Source organism: Streptopelia decaocto (genome assembly GCF_964273445.1).
Source record: "Streptopelia decaocto genome assembly, chromosome: Z".
Classification (NCBI taxonomy): domain Eukaryota; kingdom Metazoa; phylum Chordata; class Aves; order Columbiformes; family Columbidae; genus Streptopelia; species Streptopelia decaocto.
Genome location: NC_138657.1, coordinates 16,579,108 through 16,595,628, shown reverse-complemented (window position 1 = coordinate 16,595,628; position 16,521 = coordinate 16,579,108). Strand labels below are relative to the sequence as shown.

The 16,521-nt window shown below is 37.6% G+C and overlaps 2 protein-coding genes across 8 annotated transcripts in view; one reads left to right on the top strand and one right to left on the bottom strand.

Annotated features, from left to right (window-relative positions):
• The window catches only part of LOC309450902 (survival motor neuron protein-like), a 148,962-nt gene that overhangs the window by 22,602 nt on the left and 109,839 nt on the right, over positions 1–16,521 (bottom strand). The gene's annotated exons all lie outside the window — the stretch shown is intronic.
• The window catches only part of BDP1 (BDP1 general transcription factor IIIB subunit), a 58,139-nt gene that overhangs the window by 7,660 nt on the left and 33,958 nt on the right, over positions 1–16,521 (top strand). For 2 of the 6 annotated variants that reach the window (XR_014186213.1, XM_082074792.1), the window contains exons 6-17: positions 96–229; positions 1,229–1,323; positions 1,933–1,987; positions 2,704–2,847; positions 4,361–4,645; positions 4,973–5,147; positions 6,804–6,963; positions 9,541–9,617; positions 14,013–14,157; positions 14,324–14,400; positions 14,994–15,153; positions 15,791–15,873. Coding sequence is in view for 5 of the 6 variants with exons in the window: in XM_082074792.1 (XP_081930918.1) it covers positions 96–229; positions 1,229–1,323; positions 1,933–1,987; positions 2,704–2,847; positions 4,361–4,645; positions 4,973–5,147; positions 6,804–6,963; positions 9,541–9,617; positions 14,013–14,157; positions 14,324–14,400; positions 14,994–15,153; positions 15,791–15,873 (1,590 nt within the window). In the remaining variant the exon portion in view is untranslated. The remainder of the gene's footprint in view (positions 1–95; positions 230–1,228; positions 1,324–1,932; positions 1,988–2,703; positions 2,848–4,360; positions 4,646–4,972; positions 5,148–6,803; positions 6,964–9,540; positions 9,618–14,012; positions 14,158–14,323; positions 14,401–14,993; positions 15,154–15,790; positions 15,874–16,521) is intronic. The other 4 variants (XM_082074795.1, XM_082074793.1, XM_082074794.1 and 1 more) reach the window with 4 other exon arrangements.

Genomic DNA, 16,521 nt, shown 5'->3' with positions numbered 1-16,521 from the left:
GTGGCAGGAAAAATATGAATAGCTGTTTTATACATCTACTGTGTGCCTTGTTATAAATATTTCAGATAAGTCTCTTTGTGTGTTTGCTCTTCCAGTTTAACTGTAGAAGTTCTAAGAACAAAAGGTCCATGTGTTGTAGAAGAAAATGATCCCATCTTTGAGCGTGGCTCTACAACTACATATTCCAGCTTCAGGAAAAGTTTTTACACAAAACCGTGGTCAAATAAAGGTGAGTATATTTTTGGTTTCATGTTTCAAGCCTGCAGAAATATCTTAGTTTTCTGTCTATGCTTTTTACTTAATTTATGTTTCTAGTGGAGTAAATGGGTCTATGTATGTGTGACATAGTCTCAGCCCTCCAAACTTTTACAACAAACAAGAGCTGTGATGTTTACTGTGAAAACTGGCATGTTTTAAAAAATCTAGTGCCTTATCATATGCAGGCTACCTGTGAATTTTTTCTGTCATGGACTTCCAGATGCTGCGGAAGTGCTTGTCTGCCTTAACAAAAGAATAATTTTGGATTCTGGTGTCCAGATATTTGAGCTCTATATGGAACAGTTAGCACTTCTTTATTCGGTTCTTCCAGCATGGGCAGAAATGAATTATATAAGCCATCTTTATGTGGGCTGATTTCAGTGCACATAGACAGTTCTTTTTTTTATGAGTGTGTGGGTTGTTATTTTTTTATTATGCCTCCTATGAATTTATTACTATCTCTAGGCTGACAACACTGTGCAAGACTTTCTACAGCTGGAAATGTTTTTTTACAACTGGAGATGGAAAAATTAACTTCAGAATTCACTGTGTTTATTCTAGAGTGCACTCTTTTCCTGTTAATAAATAGTAATGGAGGTGGTATTTTTATACATGCTTTTGTCTGGTTTCTGTTGGTGGTTTATTTATAGTAAAAGTGAACATCAACAACTTGGAGTTGGTTAGCTTTGATTTACTAGCTTTACAAAATGTATTTCACATTCTGCAGTTTTATAATAGATTAGACAATTCTTTTTGTTAATAAATATGTAATTCAGCAAATGTTATTAGCAATACTTAGGTAAAATAACACACCACTGCAGATCAGCTGAACTTGCAGCCACAGTGGGTAACCTAAAAGTTATCTATCTCTCATTGCATTAAGCTTGAGGAAAGGTGTTTTTACTTATGTAGTTAACTGTCCTTCTTGCTGTCTAAAGTGTGTGTATACTTTTTTTTTTTCCCCCTCCAGAAACAGACATGTTCTTTTTAGCTATCAGTATGGTAGGAACAGACTTCTCTTTGATTGGACGACTGTTTCCTCATAGAGCCAGAGCAGAAATTAAGGTAAAATTTAAAACACTTAATAAAGCAATTAAACATCTCTTTTAATTTTTCTGTTTCTCATTTGCTATTCCTGTGGTTCCTCTGTTAGTATTGATAATTTTCATGCTAATTGGCTCTGTAGCAATGCTTTTTTAATACCTATTTCCAAGGGGTAGTAAGTATCTGAAACATTAGTATGCTGGGTTGAATTCCATTCAAAATATCTAGTAAATCTAGCATACCTAGACACAGTTTGTCTTGATTTGATTTTAATTGAAGAATGCTGATAAGCACAAGTTGATGTTAGGTGGGGGTCTTCTGTGTAGCTTCTTTCATTATATCCAGCTAGGAAAATACTTGGTATTTCAAATGCTGGTTAGATTGCAAGTAAGGACAAACATTTTGAAAATAATAAAATTATGACTGGTGTTATGTATTAGTGACAGATTTTATATTTAAAAGTTAACTACCAACTTGTATTACATGAATTACATGCTTGCTACTTCTAACAACTTTAGCTGGTAGAAAGTTTTGTTGCATTGTAGAAAGCTTATCTTAATCTACCATTTTGTACAATATATTGTTGCATTTCTTGCTTACTGAAAAGGACAAATATACCTTTGGTTTTAGAACAAGTTCAAACGTGAGGAAAAAGCTAATGGATGGAGGATAGACAAAGCTTTTAGTAAGTAAAGTAAATCTATGCCATGCTACAATCAGTTGTTAAATGCTATTAATCATTTTTTGTAGTAACTTCTATGCTTTGCCTTGCTTGAATTAATTATAAGAAAGTTTTTGCTCATGGGTGAGTTCAGAAGCTGGTGAGTTTTAGGTTTTTATAACAAGCGTGATTCACAGTAAAGATCATTAGGTGTAATTTCTGGCTTTCCTATATGCCTGATAAATGAAATTAACATAAACTTTTCTATATATATATTCAGTAGAACATTATTCTGATTTGTGGGAAATTCTAGCACAGTTACTTTTCATAAACTTTGAGAATCATAAACTTTAGGCATTGAGAATCCCTAAAGACTTTGTGTGTTATTTGAATGAGCTACGTGAGTCCTAGAGCAGCATGCTAATGCATTATTTGATACTATGGTACAATTTCTTTATTTTTTGTTTCTTAAATTTTCGAAACTACTAAGTACTGTAGCCTTTTTACTACTTTTTTGGTTTTGTTTTGTTTTTTTTTTTTTAAATCAAGCTACTGCAACCCGTATATACATCAATTCTAGTCCCTACAGAAAATATTTCCAAAAACAATTTTCTGTTTAAAATTACATAGTCTTTGCTTTTTAATATCATAACATGTACCACTCATTATTTTATGAAACAAAAACTTGGAAAAATTATAAACTTTGAAATCTTTTCTATTTCTTTGTTTTAATCTGGTAGAAGAAAAGCGTCCCTTTGATTTTGAATTCTTTGCCCAGCTGCTTGAGAAGGTATTAGCAGATGAGGAAAAGAGGAAGCAAAAGGCTGTCAAAAGCCAGAAGCCAAAGGGAAAAAAGCCGTCAAGGCCTCAGAAGAAGCCAAAAGGTACTTCAAAAGAACGCTTGAGATAACATTACAGAGCAGTGGTCAGTAATGTGTTGCTAATAGAGGAAAAATCACGTGGGGAATCTTTTTCTTTCCTGTTCTAGACAGGCAAGAGGATCCTGGCTTTGTAGCACAACTTTTTCAGATATAGTTTACTGATGTGTGGGATGGTGATCATTGCTAGCAGCTGGTTTCCCTGAGGTGTGTTTTCTCTAGGCAAGAGTGTGAGACCACACTGAGATTAGTGCTTTTCCATTATCTAAAGCGCACTGGTATTTGAAATGGGATATTCTAATTTGACAGTTGATAGATATTTCTGTGAGTTCTTAATGAATTCACTTTTAAGATACTTTGGCCAAAACCATGTTTTTGTTTTTGGCAAGCTCTTCTAAATTTTTTTCTTTTTAAATTTTATTTTAAACTCTTTCCTTTTAAGGTTTCTGTTTCTCCTTTGATTGTTGTTTCACTCCTGAAGCCTGAAGGGTGTGATCCTTTTTAAGGAGTTTTGTAAAAGTGGGTTTAGTTTTCTGGTCTGTTCCAAATGAAGGATAAATATTTTTTTTTAATTACTCTTCATCACCATGTAGTGTCTTATTCCCTCAATACCTGTGAAAGGACCTTTCATAGATATGCTTAAATTAAAAACAGTTATGCTGACAGCATTTCATAAATTCACTGTTAATTCTGTGGGGTTGTTCACTTGTTTGTTCCACAAGAGCCCATTTTCTTGTGACTGATATTGTGGAACAGACAAGTGAAAAACCTTTTTAAAGAGGATGCTAGACAGGAAGCAACATTGCAGTTTAATTTTTAAAATTGACATAGTTGCTGCTTTTCTATAGCTTTGATTTCAGATTTGGTTAGGTAAAATGTTCTATCTAATGGGACTTACAGCTACATATAGGAATTCTGTGCTTAGACTTTAATAGTAGATTAAAGGTACTTTATATGTCAAGCAATGAGAGTATGCTTCTCTTGCATTTTGTGGTTTTTAATTACAGAAGAACAAGTTAATATAAGAATAATAAAAAAGACACAGAAAGGTTGTTGGTGATTGATGTTCTGCATAAATACAAGATGAAGATAAAATGTTCTGACAAGGGGAGGAGAGTTTTAGGAACTCTTTAAATGCAGAAAAGAACTTACAAATTTTTAGCTAAATAGTAATTAAACTTTCCTGTGTAAATAACAATGCCTGTTTTTCCTGAATTCAGAAGTGACTGTGTAACGTGTGAAAAAGTATAGGAACAAGAATGCTTATGAAGCTAGCTTTGCATGCGTTGTTGACTTTACTGTGGTGGAGTCTTGTCCCATGTACAGAATGTGTTTTGCGTTTAGTGTTAAAGTTAATCTATGCTGAAGCTTTTCTGTGAAGTCATGGTCCTGCTCATATGACTGGCAGTATACTGGCAGTGATGTATGAATTCGCAAGATGTTGCTAGTGGAAATATCTTTGCAATTTATGGCTCCTAATAATCCATCAGTCTATAAACCAGGAACCATATTGTCTCAGTAGCAAAAGCTGCCAGCCCAGAAGCTGCTAATGATCAAGATCTTCAGGAAGCCAGAATTTCTGATGCAGAAACAGAAGCAGATGCTGTGACAGCTGAGAAAGAAAATGAGGAATCTTTGGATGTTGCTGAACAGGCAGAAGAACAGGTTGCATTAGAGCCAGTATTAGCAAAAAAGAAGAGAAAGAAGAAGAGAAAAGATGAACTTGAACAGGAAGCTGAGAATCTTCCAGAAGAAGTGGCTGTCCCTTCAAAAATCACTGAAGAAGGGAAATCCTCTAAGAAAAGTAAGAGGCAAAAATGCTCCCATTCAAATGTTCAAATACAAATTTTATATAGAGACATTGAAAACTTAAAAGTGAGAACTTAGGTTTTGTTTTATATCACTGATCTGCCTGTTATGGAACAATGCCTTTCAAAATCAGCTTTCATACTAAATCTAAACACATTATATTTTAGCTGGGAACAGTGCTCTTGTATCTTAATACTTAGGCATTTTCCACTGGCATTTTTTGTCTTAAATTAACTCTTACTTCACTGTAGCTAGGATGTGAGCAGTGGAATTCTAAGGTGTTGCCTAGAATGTCCAAATTGATCTAATTCTTATTCATTAGCAGAAAAAAAAGTGGTATGTGGTGCAAAAAATGATGATCATACTCCATGTAGAGAAGAATCGGATAGTGTTATCGAAGGAAAAGATGAGACTGCTGTTACAGAGGAAGTGAGATCGGAGTCCTGTTTACCAGTGGATGACACGAGAGAGAGACAAAGTGATGTCAACTTATGCAGGTAATGTTTACAATGGAAAGTTTAGGCAAAATAAAAATAGTTTAAAGTTTTAGTATTGTTTTTATTTATTCATGCTTACCATCACTTTAACTGGCACAGAATGGGCAGGTTTTTTTGTTTCTGAGGACTGCACTGTTTTAGTGAGCTGTTTTTAATGTTAAGGAAGTTTTAATTTCCTGGTACAGAAACTCAAGCATAGATTCCAGGAGTTTTTCCTAAAGAAATAATTTATTTGCAAGATACAGCATAGAGCAGCTCAAACTGGGTGCCTCCAGTAGAGGGACACCAAGCCAAGGAAACCTTGGGCAACGCTACCCCTATGAGCTAAGCTTCCCGTCCTCCATGTATCAGTTCAGGCCAATTGTGAAATTAGAGTCTGAAGTCTCCCCGTTCTTTGTTGGATCCCTTTATTTTTGTCAGATGGGATGTTTCTTATCTCTGAAGCTAGTTGTTTGCCTTTTACTGATCAGACTAGACCTTCAGTTGTTATTTTGCACCTGCAGCTAGGGAGAAAAGTAAGTCCTTGACAAAAACCAAAACGTTCTTTTGTTTGTTGTTTTCTTGTATAGGTATTCTGTTCCTTATCTCCAGGGATGCAGTTCTTGCTGATGATCTAAAGCTTCCCTTACTTGCATGCTTGAACTGACTGTGAGGCCTTTTTTGCTTAATGAGACAGAGAGTTCAAAACTTCACAACTTGCAGTCTAAGCAAATTCTACATAAGCGCTTCTAAACAAGATCTATAAGAAGCAGTGTACCAAAGAATTCAGTAAGCTAAGGCAGTCTGTTCTGTAACATTAATTCACACTGTCAATATATTCTCTGCCCTGATGGGCTGTCCTTGCAAAATGAATTTACATTAATACTAAAATGCCATCCAAAACTGCTTTCACTTCTTGTTTTGCATGTTTATGAAGACTGTGCCTTATCCTAACTCCTAATATTTCTCTCAAAGCACTGCTTGGGAATGTTGCTAAGTAGTGTTGCTATACACTTGGAATTTATATCTGTTTTTAATAAGGTGGTTCTTGTGCAAAAGGAGAGTTGCTTGAACTGTATTTGTGCAGAAGCTGGGTGGTGGACAAGCTTTTGGTTTCAATTTTGGACATTCTTTTACTAGAAAGAAAATGAATGTTTGTTTTATGAAATTTCTTATATAAGAAAGTGGTAAACCTAAGAAGTCATTACGAAGCTGTTGGTGCTACTTCAGAATTTCACATGTTAATTGTTATATTTACCTGTATTGTAATTGTTTGTTATTTCTTAGAGATTCCCAGAAACTTTTATGTGCTTTAATACCTAATTGGAAGCATATGACAGAATAGCATTTGTCTTCAAACTCAGCATAGATTGTTACAGTAGACTGGTGGGGAAAAGAATGCTTCTGCATACAGTGTTTATTTTAGTAAAGTCTGTTTTAAAAACTATCTAGTCTAGAATATTCAGATGGGATTTTAATGTTGTCTTGTAATAGCATTTCAGAGATACAAAATTGTTTTAAACCTCATATCCTGCAGATGTTGCTAAAATTTGTTAGATTCTCTGAAACACATTTAATGTCAAAATTGCATAATTTTTCTGTGCAACTTGATGTATCTCTAAACAAACACTTTTTAAATTAAAATACACTATTTTTATGTGCTTTTACTGATTTCAGCTTTGAAGATAACATTGATGTTATACTAGAAATGGAATCTGCTAAACTGAGAACCCTAGATGTTAGAGATGATACATCACAGGAAAGCCAGATTTCAGAGTTGCTGGTTTCAAAGATTAGAAGCGAAGACAGGCAATCTGGAGAAACTAGAGAAACAAAGGTATTTTTATTTAAATAACTCTTACATCTGAAGATCTTTCTCTTGACTGTTAAAAGTGTTTTTGTAAGTCAAAGCCATTTTTGTTTGATTTTTTTTTTTTCTGTTGTTTTTACCGGTAAGTGGAAAAAAGGCAACAAGCCTGCTATCAATTTGTCTGGCTTTAATGGGTTGTCTGTTACACTGAATTTATTCAAGCAGTATACTGTGCATACTGTCTCATAGACAATTTAAACAGCTGAACAATTTATTCAAAACTGAAGCAGTACATTATCAACCGTAAAACCTTGAAGCAGGATTTTGCTGGCCTACACTTACTAGTGCTATGTTGGAAACTGATTTGAGCAGGATCAGCACTGGGTTGTTTGTGGTGCCTCAGGGTGGGAACTGGTATAAACCCTTGTAAACTGGTACTAGCTGCCATGAGATGTTTCAGGAAATATATGAGAAACTGGACCAAAATTCATTGATCTTTATTCAGGAAAGTTATAATCAGGTCCAGCAGTTCAGAAGCTTCCTGAGATTGCATCTGGCTGCTTTTGAAGACCTTGATGCATCTCTTATTCATGAGTTTATCTAGCTGCTTTTTTGCATCTATCTGTACCTTTGTCATGAATTGCGTACTGCAGCAAGGAGTTCATTTCTGTAATTATTCACTTAATTTAAAAAGTGTATTCTTTGGATTGTTTTAAGCCTGATGCCTGGCAGTTTAATATACGCTGTACTTCCATTGTTAAGTTCCTGTTCATCTTTTCTTCTTTATAATAGCACTTTTCTCTCTCCAGCAATATTGTTTTCAATCTGAAGACTCCTAATCTTACATTTCTTTTCATATAGAAAAAGTTCCATTGCTTCTATCATCCTGCCATCCTTGCATCATTGTCATTTTTAAAACTTAATATCATGTTGTTTAGAGACTTGTGCTGAGGGGGAATTAATTACTTTCTCTTGTGCTTTCTAAGATGAATAATGATCTTACGGCTAAAGTTTGTGGTGAGAGATTAGGAAATTCTAAGTGTTTAGTGTTTCCCTAATGTGATGGGAAATTATTTGTCCTTTATTTTAGATTCTGTTACCTGAAGTATTGTCTTCATTTTAATGGAAAATCAGCTACTTAAGATCTTTGCAGGTACTAAATGCCTGTAGCTGAAAATGTTGTAAGCATGCAATCTCCTGATATTAGTTGAAATAATATTTATAAAAATCAATGAACTGAACAGAGCAGTGTGCTATATGCACTAGCCAATTGTAGTGGTGTCAGTAGTCTGAATACCTAACTCTGGCTGATTAATTATGGCTGTTTGACATTAGAAAAAGGCATAATAATCTTTGAAACTGATAATTTTGAAAAGCTTTTTATGTAAATTCTAATTCTCTTGGCCTGCTGTGGTTATTGTACTTTGAAAGTATGTGAACATAATCACTGATCTAAAACTAGAAATAGTCAACCAACCAGTGATGTGAAACATTGTTCTGTTATTAAGGAGGTAAATCAAGTAGAGAAATAATGTTTTTGTCCAGTAGGTTTTTACCTTAATTCACTAAACAGATTGCATAGAATCTTTGAAGTAACTATGATTAGTTTGCTAGGTTGTTAAATTTATTTTTCATTTTTAGAGTGATGGTCAGAGCTCACTAGGAAAATTATTTAAATGCTAGACCTGGAAAGAAATGGTAGCTGATACTGCTTAAAGAATCTGTTATCAGCTTCATCCAATTAAAAGACAAATAAATGGGCTGACAGGAGCCTCATGAAGTTGGACAAAGGAAAGAGCGAAGTCCTGCACCTGGGGAGGAACAGCTCCAGGCATCAGTATATGCTGGGGACCACCCAACTGGAAAGCAGTTGGGCAGAGAAGGAACTTGCGGATCCTGGTGGACACCAAGTTGAGCATGAGCCAGCAATGTGCCCTGGCTGCAAAAAAGGCTAATGGTATCCTGGGCTGCATTAGGAGAAGCATTGCCAGTAGACTGAGGGAGATGATCCTTCTGTGCTATTCAGCACTGGTAAGGCCACATCTGGAGTACCGTGACCAGTTCTGGGCTCCTCAGTATGAGAGACACAGACACACTAGAGATAGGACAGATACTTCATGGGCTATGATGAAAGGCTGAAAGAGTTGTGACTGTTTGGGCTGGAGAAGAGAAGGCTCAGGGGTGTCTCTTCAATATCTATATAAATAACTGAGGGTAATGTGTAATGGTAGACAGAGCAAGGCTCTTTCCAGTGGTGGCCAGTAACAGGACCAGAAGCAATAGGCAGAAACTGAAACACAGGAGGTTACCTTTGAATATCAGGCAACACTTGTTCACTGTGATGGTGACTGACACTGGCACAGGTTGCCCAGAGAGACTATGGAGTCTCCATCCTTTGAGATATTCAAAAGCTACCTGGACATGATATTGGGCAACCAGCTCTAGGTGACCCTGCTTGAGCAAGGGTGTTGGACCAGATGGCCTCCAGAGGTTTCTTCCAACCCTAGCCATTTTTTGAATCTTATTCTTGTTTCTGCTTTTCTTTACCGCAAAGAGTTGTTCTTCATTTGACATGTATTCTACAATATTTTTTTCCTTACTCAGAACAAAGACATGCATGACTTACATAGACCAGATGAAAAGCAGAGTGCATCAGAAACTGATTCTCAGTCTGAAATCATGTAAGTAGAAATATTTTACCTTGCAGGGGTACTTGAGCTAAACCTGCATTTCATTATTTGGATATAATTCTGATTGACCATAGTAGGTTGACCTAGGCAGTAGATCATGGTAATTTTTTTCCATAACCAGTGAAGATTTTTGATAGAAATTTTGATCACTGAGGAGCAATGTGTTGACTAAGATTTAAAATATTACATGGGAATGAGGACAAAGACTTAACTAAGCTTAGAAAAAAACTGGCCTTTCTACAGTGAGCAAGAATGAGAGATTTCTCTGAAGAAATTCTGCCATTTTGTGTGTGAACCTTGGTTGTGGAAGTTGGTTGTTTTTTTTTCTTTAATAAAATGACCTCACTGTATTCTTTGGAATTCACAGTTGTCCATCAGTGCTTATTAGCTCTACACATCGTGTGTATGGTATATTCATACTTCCTAATTGGAAACTGCTGCTCTTTGGAACTCAGTGCAAGAGTCTAAGTTGAGATACTTCTCCAGAAGATACTCCAAAGTGTCTCTGTCTTACCTGTGCTCCTTTATGAAGTTAATCTTTGTGACTATTTCTTACAGTTATTGCTGTAACTGAGCAGTGGTGTTTAAACAAATTTGTGCCTAAATTTTCCATTTTTGTGGATCAGTGACTTCCTATTCCATGATACCATTTCTAAAGGTGATATGGGGATGAGCTACTAGTTATTCATGCTCTGTCTTTTGCTTATTGAAAGGCAGCTCCCACTCACAGTAAAGACTGTCAAAGCTTTATTTGTCTTGTTCTAAGGAAGAATATAAGAAAAGGTAGTAGCTCCCAGTCTAAAGATTACTGATAAGCAGTAGGGCTCTGTCAGTGTGTGAATCCCAGGACATGCTACTGCAATGGTTAAGGACACAGAGATTGATGTATGTACCCCATTATTCAATAAAGTATGGATGTTGGTAGTAGGATAAAATGTCTGAAGACAGCAGTTTGTAGTCCTGTGAGTGAGAGAGCTTTGAAAGGTAGGGAAGGGACAGGAGAGGCAGATGCAAAATTTTGTATATAAAGCAAATCTGCTCTACTTTGAAGCAGTTTTCCCTTGTTTCTATTGAAATTAGTAAACCTATTCACACTGATGTCCATTGTGAATCCCCAGAAGTAGTATTCGTATTTATTTAACGGCAAGAAATGCTTCCATCAAATATTTTTAGTAGATTCCGCTGAATCCAGCCAAGTTGTTAAGGCTTATTTGAGACTCCTTGCATTAGGTAGTAGCATATCTTCTAATATCAGAAAGATGTAGTATAATTTTTTTCAGTTTACTGTTGTTGCGATTTAACCTGAACTAGCAATTTAGACCATGATAGCTGCTTCCTCACTCCCCACTGGTGCCCCTGGCCCCCAAATAGGGGAGAAAATCAAAAGGGAAGGGAGAAACTCGTGGATAGGGATAAACACAGGTTATTAAAATAACAAAATAACCCTAGTATACTACTACTAAGAATAATATAAATAAAATGGAAATAGAGTATAAACTAAAAGATACTCAATGCAATTCCTCATAAACTCCATCCTCACTGAGCACCCAGTCCCAGATAGAGAAAACACCCTTCCCTGGGGGAACAGGGGCAAAAAACCTGAAAAGGCAGAAAGGCCCAGAGGCCAACTGCAAAATGGCAGGATGGCAAAAGGCTGAACTAAGAGAACTCCCAAGCAGAATTCAGCCAAAACAGAGCAGAAGAGGAACTGGTCTCCATTCCTGTCTTCTCAGCTGGAAAATCCAACTTTCCTTAAATATGAAGCATGATGCTAATAGCATGGAATATTCTCACTGCTCAGGCTGCCCTGTCCCTGTCCCCCTTCCTCGCTGCCTCACACCTGGAGCCAGAGAGCTCAGAAAAGACCTTGGCTTGAGACATCAACTAAGATAACAATGAGCTCTTACATTTTCTTCTCTCCAACTTAAAGACATTGTGAAGTTACCTCAAGAGAAACTTTAGCTCTGTCCTAGGGTGTTATCTTGTTGTTCTCAAACTAAATCCAAACAATGACTGTGCTAGCTACAAAGAAGAAAAGTGTCTAACTGAATGAAGGAAATAAAATCACTTTCAGTCAAACTAGCACCTTCCACCCCTTAGTCCATACCAATTTTGTCATGCTTACCAATACACTGTAATTACTACTACTGCTTCAACATACGTATGTACAAATATACACACAGGTATCATTTGTTATTCCTTTAATCCATGGGCCATTGTTTTGAAATGTTAGTTAAATTCATGACTTTGAGCTTCATTTATTATAAGTCTCCCTGGGCAGGAGAGGTGGTGTGCCTTGTGCAGTTCCTGCCTATGGTTTGTGGGTTAAAGATTTCAACTCAGAAGAAGTTGTGAGGTACTACTTGTTGGAACCAGCTCTGGTTTCATCACCACTGCACTGATCTGAAAAACAGTTATTGAACGCTGTTAGTATGGCATATATTGTTGTGTAGCAATTAACATAATGCAGTACAATACTGAGTATTCTCGTCAAGAATCAAATCTCCCTGAGGTACACATTGAACTTCTCCATCCTTCAGTATTACCCCCCTGCCAAGTGCTTCCAGGTCCATAGACAAAAACAATCCCATGGATGGGTTTGCCTTTGTCTGAGGCATGAGTAACCCAGACTGTCTTCACTAACATATTTTTCATGTGCAGGTAGTCATGTGAGGTAGTCTATGACAAGGATGCACAGAGCATCTGAGACAGTTACAGTGAGGTGTTTTTGCCAGTCTTTCCCAGTTAGGCTCATTTCAGGCTCTGCTACAGTCAGTTCCTGGGATCCCTCATTCGCTCCAGAAGTACTGATTGGTTTTGTTCCTTTGTAGTTTGACAGGAGCACCAGTGTCTACCAAAGCTCTATACTCCTGGGGGTCTGCTATACTAGCCCATCAAATCTGCACAGTCCAGTAAGCTTGTTTTTTTTTTCCTTCTCCTGTTGGAGTCAGGGCCATTCTGATGTGCATTGATGAATTAAACTGGAGCAGCATTTTTTTCTAGGAGTTTTTCTTTTCAACTCACATACCCATTCCTGAAGTACTGAATTAGGTTTTCCATCCCACCTCCTCATGTCTTATCCATGGTCACACAGGAAAAACCACTGAGTGCCCCATTTTGTGCACGTTTTATTCTTGAGATTGGAAACACCTGCTCCTAATAGCTGAAATATGGTTTTGTACAGGTGGTGAGTGGAACCTGTCTTCTCTGAGTGCTTTGATTTCCCGTAACAGCTTTTCAAACATTTTCAAAACCAGTTGTCAGATTTTTCAGACAGTTTCTCCACAGCTGAGACACAGGCCTGTAGAAAGGTATCAAGATTGTCCTCCAAGTCCTGAAGTTGGTCAGCCACATCATTCATCCTCTGTATACCTGTATTTGTCCAGCTCACTCCCACTAACAACCTAGCATGCTGGTGGTGTGCTTTGTATGAACTTCTGCCACAAGGGTCATGTACAAATGTTTCTCCCTGGATCTGTCCCCTCCTGACTGTTTAGCCCAAATTAAATTACCTGCTGCATGGTTAGTTCTCTTAGGAACTGGGTACCTGCCTCCATAGTGGTCCACTTTCCTGTATGACACACGACATCTTCCAGGAAGGGCTACCTCACCTTCGTGACTTCCAGGAGTTGGCTCCAGAGGCTGGAGGAGTCTTTCTCTGTTGCAATTGCACTGTCAATGGCTGCATCCCTTAACAGAGATCCTAGCTGCCTTGCTTCCTTACCCTCTAGTTCCAGACCACTGACTCTGTTATCCCAGCATTGGAGCAGCCAGGTTACAGTGTTCTCACCTTCATTATGACCAGAATCTTTTTGCATATCTCACAGGTCACTTTGAGAAAAGGACTGAGCGGTTATCTCTTGCTCTCCTCCTTGTGATGATGATAATATCCCCTTGTACACTGTGCGAGTAGTCCTTATTGTGACTCTCTTTATGGGAGCAAGTGATGCTGATACAGGCTCATCATCTGCCTGATTTATTTCTAGAGTCTGGGTAGTCACAATGCATATAACAGGCTTTTGAGTCACCGAAGTGATGGTCACCAGAATTGGCATTGGTGCAGTGCCTGTTGTTGAGGTTGAAGCAGCAGAAATAGCTTGTGTGTGGGGCAGAGTAATTGTGGTGCCCATTGCTGGGGCAGGTGTAGTGGCAGTGCCTGTTGCTGCGGCTGGAGTAGCTATGGTGCCGGGCGCAGGAGTAGCTGCCTTGCCCATCACTGGGGCTGGAGTAGCAGCAGCAGCTGCCTTGCCTGTGTGGGGGCTGGAGCAGCTGCCTTGACTGCATTATCCATGCGTTCTGTGCTGCTCTTGGAGTGCATCTTGGACCATGTAAGACTTAGAGTTTCTCTTTGGTAATAATATAGACCACCTCTTTTTATATCTGAAGGAAAACTGAAAAGCCAGCAGTCAGTGGACGCTTGCAAAGACCTAAGCCCAATTTAGTGAGATCATCCAGAAGGAGAGAAGCAGCAACCCAAGAGAAAACAGAGGCCGAAACTTCCACTCCAAACCTTGTGAATGCAGATGAAAAGGTCAGAAGAGGAAAGTCGCTTAATATGCTGTGCTCATGATCATATATCTGTTTTGATTAATGTTGATACTGGGGACCAGCGATAGTCTCATAAGTAGTATTCTGAGCACTGTTTCTCAGGTATCTACACACATGTCCAAGATTAATATTTCTTGCCTCAATTCCAGCACTCTGAGCAATACAGTAGAAGAAACAGAAATGAAGCCACAGAAGTAGAGAACATGGATTTGGATGCTAAATCTGAGTAAGTATTGAGATCATGTTTCTGGTCTCCTGGAATTAACTGACTATAACTGTTAATTTATTCTATATAGTACTGTTAAAACTCCACAATTACTATTGTATTTTTATAATACAAATCTTAAATTTTACTTTGGCGTTTTCTTGGATGATATCAAGTGGAACTGTAGTAGAAGGTATGTGCGTTTTTTCTGGGAAACTGAGGAAAGCATTATTTTATGAAGTACCAACTATGCTTGGAATTTGGGAGGGGGGAGGGAAGGGAAATACTAACTATGGCTTTGCCTTCCTCCCACCCTCAGTTGACAGCTAATGGCTCTGCTTCTGACACTTGCAGAAGGAGCTATGATATGCAGTCAAGTTAGGTTCCTCACCTGTGTGATAACTTCATCTATTTTTAATACGCAGATAAATTGAGTTTCCATGCTCTATAGGACTAAATAAAGTTTGTTTCTTATGTGAAGAAACTTGCATAAATTTGTGCAAATCCTTCCAAAGACAACCCAATTCCAGTAAAGAAAGCTGTGCAAGTAACTGAATATTATGTAGGCTTGAATACTATGGAGTAAATGTAACTGTTGTGGATCCTTTGTGCAGAGAACCTGAAAAAGCTGTAATTGCAAAGGCAATAGTTAGAGGATGTCGACAGAGATTTAAGCCTAATGTTACAAGAGCGTCTGGAAGGAAAGAAGAGCCTGAAAAAGGTGCAGGAAATGATAAAATGCCCCATCCAGAGCCTAAGGGAGAAACCAAAAAGGTATTTAATAGAGTAAGGTAACTAGTGATAATGCGTTAGCTAAAGAGGTGCTGGATGCAATAGCAATGTTATCTTCCTTTTTTCCTTTTATTTTTTTCCCCTGAACAGCCTAGGAATCAGCCACTTATTTAACCTGCAGTGACAGGGTGAAATTGTTTAGAGGCTTCAGCTTAGCTGGGAGCTTCTCACTCAAATAGTAGATGCTAGTAGTCCTTAATGTCCTACAGCAAATACGGTTTTACTTGTCTGACCTAGATGTTACCACACTTTTCTGACTACAGGGTGTTTCAAAAAGATGGACCAAATTTCAAAGCAGTATGTTTCAAATTACTGAGGCGAGGGGCTGTTTGTGTGCTGGGAGAGGCATCTTGCAGTAGTCACTTGAAACTATGACCTGCCCTTTCTAGTGGTAGGAAGTTTCATTCATGGGTAGTTTGTGGTTGCAGGAGTATAGTGATGTCAAATTGGGTCCATCTTTTTGAAACACTCTGTATGTGAAATGTACTCTCTAATTGTCTGTGTCTGTTGAAGCAATCCATTTTGTATCCTGTTATGGACAGTTACCTGGTCTGTTAGGTAATGCTATACTTTATAAATGTGAGAGAGTGAATGTCTTAATGTTCTAATTTCTATCCAGAATACTGACCAAAGTAATAGATCTGATGCTACCGGTGGAGAAGCTGCAGAAAAAGATGATAATAGCCTGGAGACAGTGTCTCAGTAAGTATGTAAAAAATGAGAAGGCATGCGCCTCCAACAATTTCACATCCACCTCACTTCTGGTATTATTACATGATTGGTAATTATAGAAGTTTGTGAAGAAACTTCTGCAGTGAGACAGAAATTGAGGGAAGAAAATAATATTTTTTAATGCATGAAACAAACAGATTAAACATTTTTTGTTTAAAGCAGTGCTTTTAAATGAGATATCAGTTATGATAAGGGCAAAAAACCTGAAAAGTTAGTCCCTTAAAACTAAAACAAGCCTTCTCCACTAGCTTTAATGCTGAAGTGCATCAGTTTCAGTGGTTAGGTATTTAAACAATAGGAACAAGTATTTGTTCTTAAATTGCAGTTAAGTGTTAGGTATCTGGTATCAGGAGAAAAAATTCCAATACATGGGCAATTTAATTCACATGTTAACTAAGAAGTGTTTTTTGCGTTTCTCTTCAGCAGAGAAATGGGAACTGTAATGTGAAAGGAGGAATATGTTTTACAGGAGACATTGTAAAAATCAAACAAAACACAAACCAAAAAAACAAACCAAAACACAATCAAAAAAGCCAACCCTCCCCCCCGCAAAAAAATGCAACAAACAAAAGCAACAATGACACCCCCCCTACCCCGTCCCGCTTCTGTTTTTAAAGG